The sequence below is a fragment of the Dermacentor silvarum genome, chromosome 1 (assembly GCF_013339745.2).
Source record: "Dermacentor silvarum isolate Dsil-2018 chromosome 1, BIME_Dsil_1.4, whole genome shotgun sequence".
NCBI lineage: Eukaryota > Metazoa > Arthropoda > Arachnida > Ixodida > Ixodidae > Dermacentor > Dermacentor silvarum.
Window position 1 is genome coordinate 298,305,868 of NC_051154.1, and position 12,132 is coordinate 298,317,999.

The 12,132-nt window shown below is 47.3% G+C and overlaps 1 protein-coding gene across 1 annotated transcript in view; it reads left to right on the top strand.

Annotated features, from left to right (window-relative positions):
* LOC119437245 (nose resistant to fluoxetine protein 6-like) overlaps positions 1–11,544 on the top strand; it is a 76,706-nt gene extending 65,162 nt beyond the window's left edge. Inside the window, exons 12-13 of the mRNA XM_037704286.2 lie at positions 7,064–7,206; positions 8,612–11,544. Of these exons, the coding sequence (XP_037560214.1) occupies positions 7,064–7,206; positions 8,612–8,905 (437 nt within the window). The 3' untranslated portion in view covers positions 8,906–11,544. The remainder of the gene's footprint in view (positions 1–7,063; positions 7,207–8,611) is intronic.
* Positions 11,545–12,132: the final 588 nt, after the last annotated feature.

Sequence of the window (12,132 nt, forward strand, 5' to 3'; positions counted from 1 at the left end):
GTGCGACCATTAAACATCGAGCAAAACTAAGTGCCCAACCAAAATTGCTTTGTCCTTCCATTTTCCACTAGCAGTCGTTTGCGCCGTGGGAAAAAAAAGAAAGAATAAATAAATAAATGTAGATTCCATGGGTGGTAACAACTGCAGGGCCTTGCGCCGGTTATCGCAACAAAGTTGTTTCCTCAGCCGCAAGAAAATAAAAAAAGAAGAGAAAGGAATGCAACGCTTATCGGTTCCATTTTTTGCTGGCCGGACACCTCGTTTATATTTTGTTAGGGGTGGAGAGGGGGCGATTTATGTCTGCCCTCATCTAATAAAGAGGGCTGAAATCGAACCACTGCAACCGCCGGCGCTGCTAGCGTGTTGCACTATGTTCATAATCTCCAGGACATTCGCAATCAATTTCATTTATCTGACTCACTGTGGATGGCTAAGTGCGTGTCACTGGAGATATTTCAGTGTAGATAGCACGCGGGGTATCTTTTGGCGTCGTTATGAAGCGCGGAAAAGGAGCCAACATGATCGGCATGTATCGTGTTCAAACGCAGTTTCTGCATATGATCGATAAACCGCAAATCACGGGGACTGCAGTACACCTGCTGCATAAAAAAGTATTTAAGAAGACAGCTACCATTCACAAGACTATATCCAAGGAGAAAAAATAGTTTTTTTTTGTTCTTTGGTTTATTAATTGAGTCGAGATGCTATTCAGACACAGTTGTCTTACGAGGTCGGCTTTCCTCTGTCGGGTCCGTGTACAACACAAATGAAAAGAGTTGAAAAAAGAGACCTACCATTACGCTTATTATTATTATTATTATTATTATTATTATTATATTATTATTATTATTATTATTATTATTATTATTATTATTATTATTATTATTATTATTATTATTATTATTATTATTTGTTTTGAAAACATATTGTTACGATGGGGTGCGTTTATTTGAAGATGAATCGATGAAAAGAGGCAAAGGGTTGCCGCGCCGACACCGAGCCGCTCCAAAGACGAGCGCACTTCGTTCTCCTCTTCTTCCGTCCTTCCGTAGCTTTAGCGTAACACTCCTCCCTTCACAGACGAAGCCCGCTGGGCGAGTAACTGTTACGTCCACTCTGAGTCCCGTGGATGACAGTGTTTAAGGCGAGCGACGTGAACAAGCTGCGTCTTCTTAGACCGGTAGCCATTGGACACGAGGCGAGCAATCGAGTAGGTCACATCACTGAGGCGATCGGTGATGACGAAAGGCCCAGTGTAACGAGCCAGAAACTTCTGGCACAGACCGCGCTTGCGAAGTGGTGTCCAAAGCCATACAATGTCCCCTTTGTCGTATGACGCATTCTTATGTCGTGCATAATAGCGGATCTTGGAGTGGTCCTGGGATGCCAACGTACGGAGCTGAGCTATGCAGCGCGTTTACTCAGCGCGGCAGAGAGTCTGGGCAAGAGGAGAGTCCGCATGAGGAGTAAAAGGTGGAATGGTGTCAAGGAAGTTGCGGGGTGGTCTAAGATAAAGAAGATAGAAAGGGCTGTAGCCTGTAGTTTCATGCTTTGCGGTGTTGTAGGCGTATGTGATAAAAGGCAAGTTGTCATCCCAATTTTTGTGCCTGGAATCCACGTACATCGAAAGCATGTTGGTCAAAGTTCTGTTAGTGCGCTCGACGAGACCATTTGTCTGCGGGTGATACGGGGTCGGGTGGCGTAACTGGCAAGCACAGAGACGCAACAGCTCTTCGACTACGTCGGCCACAAACTGGCAACCGCGATCACTCACAATAACACGAGGGGGTCCATGACGCAGTATAACGGAGGACAGGAGGTAGCTCGAAACATCAAGAGCCGTGGCTGTTGGCATCGCTGTGGTTTCAGCATAACGCGTCAGGTGGTCGACGCAGACTATAATCCAACGGTTGTCGTTTGTTGAGCGCGGGAATGGGCCGAGAAGGTCCACTCCAACCATTTCGAAAGGAGATGATGGTGGCGCTACAAGGTGAAGGAGTCCGACCGGAGCAGTATTAGGGCGCTTGAATTGCTGGCACTTGTTACAACTGGCCACATACTTTTCTATATCTCGTCGCATACTGGTCCAGTAGAATCGGCCCTGAATGCGGTGGCATGTTCTGGTGAAACCCAGGTGCCCTGCGGTCGAGTCGTCGTGCATAGCACGGAGTACGTGGGTTCTCAATTTTTTTAGGGACCACTAAGAGGAGACGGGCACCATCAGCCGCATAATTCTTCTTGTAGAGCAGGCCATCTTGGATGACAAAGCCATTGTGACCTGTTGGCTGAGCAGCTGAGGCGAAGAGGCCATCCAGGCTGCGGCCGTTACGCTGCTCTTCCCGGAAGGTGGCCAGATCGGGAAAAAGAATGTCGTCGATGGCGGCCAGAAACTCATCGGAATTGTCGGCGTCACATTCACTTGTCGGTAGAGGGAGCCTCGAAAGACAGTCGGCGTCCGCATGATGCCGGCCACTCTTGAAACGGACTGCAAAGTCAAATTCCTGCAAACGTAGCGCTCATCGAGCAAGGCGGCCAGACGGATCGCGGAGACCAACCAACCAACATTGTGAATGGTGATCAGTAACGATCGTAAAGCGGCGCCCGTAGAGATATGGCCGGAACTTCTGGACTGCAAAGACGACAGCGAGGCACTCTTGCTCAGTGACGGTGTAATTATGTTCGGCCATGCTCAACGAACGGCTGGCGTAGGCAATTGCATTCTCGGCGTCACCAAAACGCTGGACCAGGACGGCACTGAGGCCGATTCCACTCGCGTGGGTGTGCAATTCTGTTGTGGCAGAGGGGTCAAAATGACGAAGTATGGGTCCGGAAGAGAGTAGGAACTTCAGTTGACGAAGCAAGGAATCGCAATCTGCTGTCCAGGTGAAAGGGTTATCCTTGCGCAGCAAGGAAGTCAGAGGGTAGGCAGTATCGGCAAAGTGGGGCACAAAACGTCGGAAGTACGAGCAAAGACCCAAGAAGCTCCTCAGCTCGCGTTGTGACTGCGGTTGTTTAAAGCAGCTAACTGCAGCGACCTTCTGTGGGTCTGGTCGCACCCCCTGCTTGTCCACTAGATGTCCAAGTACTAGCGCCTCTCGTTGGCCAAAGTGACATTTCTTTGAGTTGAAGGTAAGGGCAGCTTGTTCAAGGCACGTCAGAACAACGTCCAGTCGATAGTTGTGCTCTGCAAAGGTGCGGCCAAAAATGACGACGTCGTCAAGATAACATAAACAAATCTCCCATTTAAGGCCGCGCAGTACCGTGTCCATAAACCTTTCAAATGTTGCAGGCGCGTTACAGTATATACAATAGACAGGAAAGGGAAAGCGAGGAGCAGGCTGGAAACTGCCACCGGGAGGGGCACAACGCCTGCCTGCTCTTCGGAAAGAAGGAGACAGCGAACATAGAATATATAGGAAGAAGGGGAGGGAAGATGAAAGAAAGAGAAGCACGACAAATATCAAACAATTAGGCAGAACACACACAGCACAGGTCACACTCAGTAGGGCCGGTCACTGCAGGTCACGCCACTAATGAATATCGAAGTAGAAGAAATAGTGTCTGTGGTTCTGTCACCCGAAAACAGAAATATGCTACAAACGTGAACCTAAGTTAGATTCTTTTAGAAAGATAAGAGTGCAATGCGCCTTATTGCTATCAACACAGATGAGGCAATCAACCCGACTTAACGACGCATGTTTGACATGTAATGAAGAGTTTTGTCCCTCAAACATAAAAGAAAAAAAGAGTGGTAGTTGTCGGAGAGAAGGAAAAGCAAAAAAAAAGAGAAAGTAATAATAAAGCCTGTCTGCATTATCACCCTGACTCGTCTTATTTCAATATTGTGGACTGTGCACAGTCTTGTGCAAGAAATAAGAGTGAGCGTGCAGTGGGGCCACGTCGATTTAGCTGCGCTTAACAGCTCAATATATTTCACTTGCCTGTAGTTTCGGGCAAGGTCGTTCAAGTCATAAATCATATTTTCCGTATAAAAGAAGTCAAAAGTAAGATGGCTCCCCCTCCCTACTCACGCAACTCCGAACTTTATGTTTCCATCCGTATTACGCGCCCATATCCATCACTCAGCGACGTTTTTTGCCCAGTATCCTCCATAAAGCAGCGTGCCACGTACCAGGGCAACGTTTGTTTATTTCTTCGCCTGCTTCTTGACATTAGAGCCACCCCCCCCTCCCCCCCCCCCCCCCCTCTGCCTCGTGCGCTTGCTCGGACATCAAGGAGATCCTTTGGCACGGCAGGATTCTTGTCATTAGCCAAGTGGAGGGCGCAGGAGAGGATCCTCTTCCCCGGGTTATGTCCACGTAAGGATTACCCTGTCACCGAGAGCAGAGGCCCTACGTTTATTAATCCCCGGATTAATATGCACGCCCTTGTAGTGAATCAGGCCAGAGAAAACGCACGGAGTGTTTTTTTTTTTTTTTCTTTATCGTGCGTTTTCACTGAAGCCGAAACGAGGACTCCCAGACGTGCAAGAGCCACCTAATTGGACGCGAGCGCCTTCGAGAGGGGAAAAAAATGCACTCGCTTTTGTTCAACAACGGTCGACCGGCGGTGGCTGCGCGGCCTGTGCACGTCAATCAATCAATCAATCAATTAAACAATCAATCAAACAATCGATCAATCGATCAATCAAAGCTTTATTTCAGTTTGCGATAGAGTGTGCAGTACAAACTGGGTCTCTGGGCAAATTCAAGTCGGTTCAATTTGCAACTCAATTCAAACTGATTCTATAGAGCAGGAGAACATGCACAATCTGCTTGAGGGCCCCTTGCTAGGCTTTGGCTATTTGTCTTACTAAAAGATACATTCATGCACTCATCAAACAACTCCGAACAATAAGAAGGCGAATCAGTCTTAAGCATAGGGATGTAGTTGTAAACATTTCTAACTGGCGAGTTGAAGATAAACCTCAGCGATTATGACAAATATTTCATGGCATATAAGCTAATAAAACAATTGAGTGGAAAAAAAAGCATACTTGAAGACGAATACGCAGTGTAAGAAAATATTCAGCAGAGACAAAATAGACACATAGACACGGTGTCAAGGGAATTCAAACAAATGTAAAGCAAAGTGCGGGATTGTGAAATGCTCGAGAATGAATTCATTTCAAAATTAGTTGTTAGTATTGTTCTGAGTATTGGCATCTTTCCATTGCGGAAGAAAAATGTACAAGATGCTTTTACCTCTCGTGGGAGGGGGGGGGGGGGGGTAGGAGGGGGGGGGGGGGGGGGGGGGAGGCACTTATCGCTAAGCTTGGTATAATTTAACCCCCGGCGTTCTCCTGGGGGTCACGAGTAAGGAAAAGGTGGGAACATTTAATGAATGGTTGTTGCGAAGCCTTTGAATGCTTCTCCTTTTCATGACTTTGCTAGAGGCGCCAAATTTCGACATGCGCCAAATATTGCTCTCGAGCGTTGAAAAGGGACGAAACAAAATTCAGGCACAATGAGATCACTTTGCTCGATTTCGCCAACGTTGCTTCAAGCTTTGTACCCCACGTTTCATTTAGCGAGCTGTTCACATAGTTCAGAAATGTGTGTTTCGTAGCCTAGAGAAGCATGAAAGCAAAAACAAAAATAAAGAATTTTTCACAGCAGTTCGTAGCCGAAAAAAAAATCTTGAAATTTGAAGCCGACGTTATACACTACTCACCCAGGATTTCGATGCATTAATAACAGGCTACGCGAAAAAACAAAGTATGTTCTCTTAACTAGGAGAAGATGGCACATAATTCTTTCGTAGAGAGCGGGGAAATGCGGCAAATATATAATCAAGAGAGCTTAGCGGCATAAAAGTTTGCAGAAACTGGAGGGCTCATTACCGTTCTGCAAATTGCTGCTCTTTCTGCTAATGAAGAGGCCCAGCAATCCAGAAAGTAAACTTTCTGAGTGGGGATTTCTGATGCGTGCGTGCATCGCGCATCAATCTACGCGCACAAGAGTACACGGTTGCGACATCTTCGAAGTAGACGCGGTCGGTCCCGAGAGAGATGACTGAGATTTTAGTTTCGAAGAAGTTGCGAAACCAGGCGCCCCCGGAAAGTTTACTGCCTTGGGCTATTCATGGTTTGGGTTCTTCAATAGCCTGCGGTTATTATGCTTAGCGTTCGAATGTGTTATTATACTAGTTAATCTGCTAAGATCACTTTAACTTGCCGAACCATCTAAATTAATGCGTAGAATATCGAACCTTTGCTGAGAGAGAAAACAAGAACAAAAAAAAAAGCAGTTTGGATTATAGGGGCAGAAAGAGAGAGAAAAGCGGAACTTCGGAAAGAGAATCATTGTTCGTGCTTCTAATCTGCGAAGTGTTCTTTTTATTTCTTTTTTTTTATTTACTTTTAAGCACTGACTCATTCAAGAATATCGATAAATAAATGTTTACCATTGCGTCTGAGGGGGAAAAAAGTGATTTTCAATAATGCCGTCGCAAAACTAGCTGCCTCAAAAATTGTGAACGCTATGAAAGCCTAGGCCGGTATAATGTAACGAATCCTTTCGTTCGATTCTGTGCCTTTCTTATCATCCGCACAGCTCACGATAGGCTACGGATGGTGACAATGTTGGTGGAGTGCCGCTCGGACCACTGACTGAAGCGCCGTCAAGGATTCAAATTAGAATAATTACGTTATGCTGGCACATCATTTGCATTTCTCTTTGATATCCGTTCTAACGATACCGCGAGTGCACTGCAGCCGTGTTTGTCCTGTCTTTTCGTCAGCGTGTGCATGCGAGTTTCTTCCTGTGTTTATATAGGCTCCTTTCGAGAGAGATTGAAGTAGAAAGTCCTTGGAATATTCCATTTCTGTCTGCTATACAGCAGACGAACAAACAAATCAATTATGGTTAAAGATTGTTAGGCGACAAAAAAAAACTGATAACGAAGGCAATCGCATATATAAAGAGAAGGGTGCCACGAGGGAAATTTCTTCAGTCTATACATTCAACATTTCCGCATGCCTCTGCACGAATGCGTACTTGTGTGCCCATTTGTGAGTGAGCGAGTGTGCGAAGAAGCATTTGTATGCCGGAGCTTGACGCAGGGTTGGTGGGCGACTTCCTGTCCTGGCCGGCGTTTGGGCCCCTGAGTCGCATGGCGCCACTGGTGTTCCTTCTTCACCCGCTCGTACAGAACATCTTCACGGCCTACGTCCGAGAGAGAGTGCAGGCCGACCAGCTGATGGCGGTGAGTGCGAAAGCTAAAAAGCACCAGCGATTGCGCGATTTGTGAGTGAGGTTTGTCGTAGGTAGTATATAGTGAGAAGTGGCCTAATTCATAAACTGTAGTGCGCAGTATTTTGGCGGTCACGTTCGTTATATACAGTTCTCACGATTGACCTTGAGCACGTTCTTACGAATACCCATACCGTACCAACTGCTCTGCAATCCGGCTTCACACTGATACGGGCCAACCAGCGGATGGCTTTCTCGGAATGTCATATTTTCATACGTTCCTAAAATAGTCAGAATTCAATCACCATCGCTCATTTCGTCGTAACGTTGCGGTAAACACTCATAAGGATAGCTTTTGCGTTGCTCTTGTAGTATGTGACGGAGGTTGAGAATTGCGGTGAATGCAACAGTTTGACAGCCAAAACGTTCATGATGCGAGAAGACTAATTGGTAGCTAGAACGTACATCCACATACTGCTCTTTAGCAAAAAAAAATAAATTAATAAAAACGCGTCCATGCCGAAGAGCACATAAATCTCTACCAGCTCGGAGATAACTTTAAAAGCGAAACGTCGGAAACTACAAGTCCAAATTTGTTAATAATGAGCGATATTGGTCACTACGGTTCGTATCATGTATTTTTTTCCTGTAAACTGGGCTAAGCACGAGATACCCGCCGTGGTTGCTCAGTGGCTATGGTGTTAGGCTGCTGAGCACGAGGTCGCGGGATCGAATCCCGGCCACGGCGGCCGCATTTCGATGGGGGCGAAATGCGAAAACACCCGTGTACTTAGATTTAGGTGCACGTTAAAGAACCCCAGGTGGTCCAAATTTCTGGAGTCCCCTACTACGGCGTGCCTCATAATCAGAACTGGTTTTGGCACGTAAAACCCCATAATTCAAATTCAATTCAATTCTAAGCACGAGATCACGGGATCAAATCGCGGCCACGCCGGCCGCATTGCGATGGAGGCACAATGCAAAACAAGAAAAGACCGTGTACCGTACACTGGGTGCACAATAAAAAAAAACCGGGTGGTGAAAATTAATCGGTAGTACCCATGAATTTTGTTTTATTTGAGTTTATCGTAGGCCTTCCACATGGGCATTTGAGCCTCGGCCACCGTTTGCCGAGTGGGCCGTTGCGTTTTCAATGAACATTTATAGAGCCTCTACCTTAATAGCTCTAATAAATATGCGAATGCACTGTGAGCGGTACCGTGTCTCTCGTGCGTAATAAATCGGAATTTAAAGGCATAACATTGTTGTCAAAGTTGTGTTCCCCGACGCTACTTGCCAAGGCAAGCAACCATTCAGCCTCCACGCAAGACTTTCCTAAACTAATAAACTTTCCTAAAGTTAGACTTTTTTACAAAAAAAATATTTCCACGTGGCAGTGATCATTCGATCCCGCGCAGCTGTTCCTGTTCTGCGGCCTGTTCGTGCTCGGATACCTGGGCGCGGTGATCTGCAGCGTGCTGGCCGACGCACCGTTGCACTCCCTCGAGCAGCTGATGTGCGAGCGCCTGGGTCTGAACGGCGCTGGCCGCGAGGGCTGTCCGCGCCGCTTCCTCGAGGTGGCCAAGCCCGTGCTCAAGGCCCTGCCGCTTCCCAGTTGCACCAAGATCACCATCCTCGGCGAGAAGGCTCAACCGGCGGCGGCGACCGCGAGCACCGACGCGAACCGGCTGCCGCCCGAGTGTCGCCTCTAGGAAGCGAAGGACTCTGCACACAACAAAGCACGGGTGGCGGCGGCAAAGCCATGCTGTCCAGCTGGGGACACTCGTGCTCTGCGCTTTCCAAGAGATCTACGCGTTCGTGTGCTGCGCTGTAGAAGGTGACCGCGGGCGTCCCGCGATTTGGAGGCGGGCCCCAAAAGAAAGGAGAAGGAAACGCCTTGTCCCCCTGCTCCCCACCCACCACTTTTGTTTTCTTTCGTGCACTCATACCGGGGTTGGAGGAGGCCTGAAAGTTGGCGCGTTTCACTCGCTCCCGCGTCACCAGCCATGTTGGTCCATAGGCGGCACGACGCGCTTTCACGAGGCCCTTGATTGGTCAGTTTCAACCAACTGTAACTGTCGACGGGCCTCTCTTCATTTTTCGTTCCATAAGCAGCAAGCCCGCGCTCATCGCAGGTGGCTATAGTTACGCATTGTTCGGCTTTGTGCACTGGGCTGCTGCGAAGTCACTTATGTATTCGCATCGTGGGTTCAGGTACGCCTCTGTGACGGTGTGTCTCAGTTGGCTGTATGGAAGCACGCAAAAGAAAACTTCATGTTTCATTCATAACGGTCGCGCGCAGCATAGCTGTGGGATGCCCTGTCATTGTGAATATTTGACGCCCTTGGGTAGCACTGGACAATTGTCTCTACAGTTGTCTCGCCGGTGGATCCATTGACCTTCGCAAATCTTGTAGCACTGCACATAGTGGCCAGTGCCAACGAAACCTGTCTCTGGAAACAGTGTGCGCTGCCGGAGAATTTGAGCACCAAAGCTCAGTTGTAATCACTCAGATCAAGAGCCGTAATCAGAAAATTGCTTGCTTATGGTATCATTGATAGATTGCTTGAACATGGAGCCCTGCTTAGCCTTGCGCCATGTATACAGTTAGCGACACAGGCCTGCAAAGCGCAGCGGGAGCCCAACAATGCTGGTAAAGCGCACGTTTCAAGTCACGTTTCCCAGTGTGCGAGTTGCTTCTCGAGTTTCTGAGGTACAGTACAGGTATTTGTATCACTAAAAAGTACAGATACAAGAAACTTCCACGCTTAGCAACGTTTCACGTTGGAGGTCTCAGAAATACAAGCTATAGGTAGCTTGAATGCCTGAATAAGTCATGGTCAGATTTCTGCGCGTACATTCGATGGTCCTTGTGTGTTGCGCCTTGATGATGGCAGTTATCTTGCTTGCATCAACCTTACCGAGGTAAAAAATTCAAAGGACGTCTTTCTCAGCGCTGGCAAGCCATCGGAAGGTGACGCCTTTCTATTCTTTAGGAGATAATGTTTGCTGCCAACATTTTTTTTTTCTTGGAAATCTCTCGAGTTTTATGAAGAGCAACCTTTGGCATCCTGGTTACACGCTATTACAAAACGGGGATAAATAATAGCGCCGCCGCTTGGTGACACCCTCGTTTGTCGCGAGCTTTAGATATCAGTACATTCCAGTTCTTCGCACTGTTGGTACAGCGTAACAGTGGGGATTTTCTGTGCTGAAAAGCCGAAGGTTTGGATATTAGGTATATCAGTTCTTGTATGAGCACTTCGAAGAGTACAATAAAAGCCGGACAGTTACGTTTATATATAATAGTCTGGCATATGTCTTTTCTGCTAATGCTGAGTCATATTAGGTCCTCGGTCGCTGATTGCACAAATAATCGCTAATGGCCACGCCTATGGGAAAGCCGTTTCCTGTTTTCAGCATGATTAAGCCTTTGCTTGAAGCACAGTAGGGGTACGCATGACGAGGATGTTCGTTTGGCTCTGCTTGGAGCGCCCTTCGTGAAGTCCCAATTTATTTGAGTACCCTACGCACTAGGCTTGTATGACATGGGGCACTGTTGGTATCTTCGTCGAGAATTGAAGACAAGGGGATCCCGTCGGTTAAACCGCGTCAGAAGCATCGCGTACGGCGCGATTTATTCAGTATTCGCACGCACACAGAGAGTTACAAGAGTTTAACGAATTCCATTCGGGTTTGTTCCTAATGTTCCTATTCTGTTTGTGTGCGCTTCCCCTGGCGTACGGAGTGGGTGAAGCGAAGCAGTCGTTTCCGTGTCATGCAGAGATTACGAAGTAATGTTGGTTACGTTTATAAATACTTTCACGTAGGACATATTTTTATCGTTCTTCCTACCGTAAGCCGATGGCACGGTGAGAAAGACATTGTTACCTTGGTGGAGCCATATAGTTTATATTTTGTTGATGGGGATTGAATAGTCTTAGTTTTACACAAAGCGTATAGGCCAAAGTTTGTGCGCAAGTACCGGTCGAGTATACCCTGCGATTAAGTGAACGCATCGACGGAAAACATTTGCATAGTGCCGTTGGCAGCCAGTGAGTTTAAAGGCAGTTGTTTGCTACCAAGTATCGTGGAAGTGCTTGTTGCCGCAAGTGCTTCTTATACCTGTTGTCTGAAAACTTCCTTGTTACCATTTATTGTCTCTTTGGTCTGTGTTTCCAACCCAAGAGCTGTCGCTCAGGTCGACTCGTTCCAAAGCGCGATACACCTTGTAAATAAAGACGCGCGTCCCATGGAATGGTCACGTTTTATTTCTCCTCTCATTTCCTTCAAGACTGTACATACCGACAATGTACCCCTCAACTTATGGAATAAAACTAAGTACCCTGTTTTATTTTTCTCTCTCTTATCGTCCGTCATCTCAAACTATTTCAGGCAGCATCTTAAAGAAAGCAACATGCCCCTTGCTGTCCTGCGTCCACACCATGCGATTACCTTCTAGTGAGTCGGAGTACGGGCGCCAGTCACTGATGGTAGCGATCCACTTCATAACTAACTAATTGCCGCCGCGATTATTAAGCTTTAGATGATTTGCCTACGAATGATTGATGCTTAATCCTGACCGAACGCATGCAAGCAGAATGTAAGGCGGTGGCCAGACCCGTCGTCTCTGATGCTTCGCCATACACCGCCTAAACCTTCTCGCCCTTTACGCAATCGCTCAACACCAAGAATGCTGGCACAGCTTCCACAATTGGCCTGCGCTATTTACCGTATATCCCCTGGCTTCATTTGCTTCAATGCCTCGACAGACAAGATATCTTGGCAGAAGTGAAAGCCAAGACGATTGTCTTCGATCCGTCTCCGTTGCTTAAGGCCTATTCAGGCGTTCGGTCTGCATGCAGCATCGACCATGTGTTGATAGCATGTTTTAGCGCACTAATGTCACTGCGCGCAAGCGCCTAATCACGTGGCACTT